Raw genomic sequence first — 1998 nt, 5'->3', positions numbered from 1 at the left:
TGTTTGATATTGGTTATAGCAAATGGTCAAGAGCTTACTCGAATTGTAAGCGCACATGGACCATGACTTCAAACATCGCGGAGTCATTGAATAATGTTAACAGATTAGCACGGAGGTTACCGGTGATTTCACTTCTTGAGTTTATGAGGGTGACAATTGAGAGGTGGATTCACAAGCATAATGAGGAGGCTAATAAGACTACATCTAATCTGACAAAAAAATATGATATTTATCTACAGAAAAGTATTACATTGTCGTGCAATATGAGGGTATGTGTTTCACTATATTGTATTTTTAATTCATACTAATCTGCAGCATGTATAAATTTTTATTTTTTCAAAGGTGATACCTTCAACTGTTGATCTGCATGCTGTAGCTGAAGGAACAAAGAAATACATAGTAAATTTGAACACAAGGATGTGTAATTGCGGAAAATTTCAATATTATGAGATACCGTGTGGTCATGCAATTGCTGTTCTCCGGTACAGGAAGTTACATGAAGCAGATTTCTGTTCTGCTTTTTATAGCCTCAAGAATTTCAAAGATGCTTATTCCATTCCTGTCGAGCCTATCCCGTGCGAGAGTACATGGGATATACCAAGTTCTATTTCAGATCTAAATTGATGCCGCCTGGTCCAAAAAGAGAAGCAGGAAGACCCAAACTTGAACGGTGGAAGGGATTCGCAGATGTGAAATTCAAGAAGACAACCAAAATATACAAATCAAAACATAAAGTAAAACTAATTATGGATATAACTATTCAACAGTATCAAAAAACTTGATTAAAAAAAATTAATACACAATTCATACACATTTTATATATACAGTAATCATATAGTGAATCATACACAATTCATACAGTGGAGCATACACATTTCATACAGTTAATCATATATAAAAAATACATGTTTCAGCAATTGATATTGTAATATGAAGAAATCTGTAATTTCATACAGTGAATCATACACAATTCATACATTATTTATTTACACAAAATTTATATATTAAATATTTTATACCCAAATAACAGAAAATAAAAATAACAGAATTTATATATTTTTCAAACAAAATTCATACATAAAGTATACACAGATATATATACCTCTGGTTGTTCTTCGGGTATTTGTTCTCCTCTTGACAATCGAATCTCATCAATTATCATTTTGGTGGAGTTATCAACATGCATCTTGATATCAGTCATGTGGTTGTGAACCTTATCGGCGAACATAAAAAAATTTATACATGAATAGTTTATAAAGTCATTATATTAATTATATAAAAATATGTTGGAACTTACAGTGATTTTGAGTTCTTTCAACTCTGCCTTAACCTGTTAATTAAAAAAATAAGTATTTGATATGTGTACTATAATTTCAAAAAAATTATGTTTATTTGAATATTTTACTTGTACCTCTGCAATATCAGCTCTCAATTTTTGAACTTTATGTTCACTATCAACTGCACGATTTTCCGATGATCTGGAATTTTCTGAATCATGGTGGCTGCTGGACTGATTTAAAATGATTTCGTCCATTAGATTTAACAACTCTTCAGAGAAGACAATATTTCTGAATTTATGCTGCAGCAAAAAAATTTGTATAATGAATGTAATAACATTGTAAGAAAAATACATGATTCACATGTGTTCTGAAAATTGTTTTCTTCAAATCGTCAAAAAAATGACGTCATTTGGTGTCTTCCAGTTCAGGATTCTCGGTGTGCGATTTGAAACACGTATAGCAATTGTGTTGTCAAATGGATGACAACACTCATAAAACCACATCTGCAGTGCTATGTGGAACTGGCTGAATTTGAATGACGATGGATTTTTTTTGAATTTTTGATTGCAAGATTTGAGTGTTAAATTAAAACACTCATTTGCCCAAGGGAAAGTGGCATACTGTCCAGACTCTACCAAATCAAAATACAATTTTGAAATTGTTGTTTTTGAAGGGTCTGATGCAGTCAGAAATAAAGAAATAAAGTACAAGATCTCGA

The 1998-nt window shown here is 31.4% G+C and overlaps 1 protein-coding gene across 1 annotated transcript; it reads right to left on the bottom strand.

Annotated features, from left to right (window-relative positions):
• Positions 1-7: 7 nt before the first annotated feature.
• Positions 8-1998, bottom strand: LOC114075642. The gene is made up of 4 exons (XM_027914092.1): positions 1412-1998; positions 1298-1330; positions 1103-1213; positions 8-662 (listed from the first exon to the last, which is right to left on the bottom strand). Exons 1-4 carry the CDS (start codon positions 1631-1633, stop codon positions 549-551), a joined length of 480 nt encoding a protein of 159 aa, XP_027769893.1. The 5' UTR covers positions 1634-1998; the 3' UTR covers positions 8-548.

This window comes from Solanum pennellii, chromosome 1, assembly GCF_001406875.1.
Source record: "Solanum pennellii chromosome 1, SPENNV200".
Classification (NCBI taxonomy): Eukaryota; Viridiplantae; Streptophyta; class Magnoliopsida; order Solanales; family Solanaceae; genus Solanum; species Solanum pennellii.
This window is presented reverse-complemented; position numbering and strand designations above follow the sequence as displayed.

What these genes read in the sequence shown, in the direction of transcription:
- LOC114075642 (XM_027914092.1), bottom strand. Translation starts at nt 1,633, where the DNA reads ATGTATTTTTCTTACAATGTTATTACATTCATTATACAAATTTTTTTG. An exon ending in TGAGAGCTGATATTGCAGAG is followed by an intron (nt 1,331 to 1,411) that starts GTACAAGTAAAA and finishes TTTAATTAACAG; the next exon opens with GTTAAGGCAGAGTTGAAAGA. An exon ending in TACCCGAAGAACAACCAGAG is followed by an intron (nt 663 to 1,102) that starts GTATATATATCT and finishes CCACCGTTCAAG; the next exon opens with TTTGGGTCTTCCTGCTTCTC.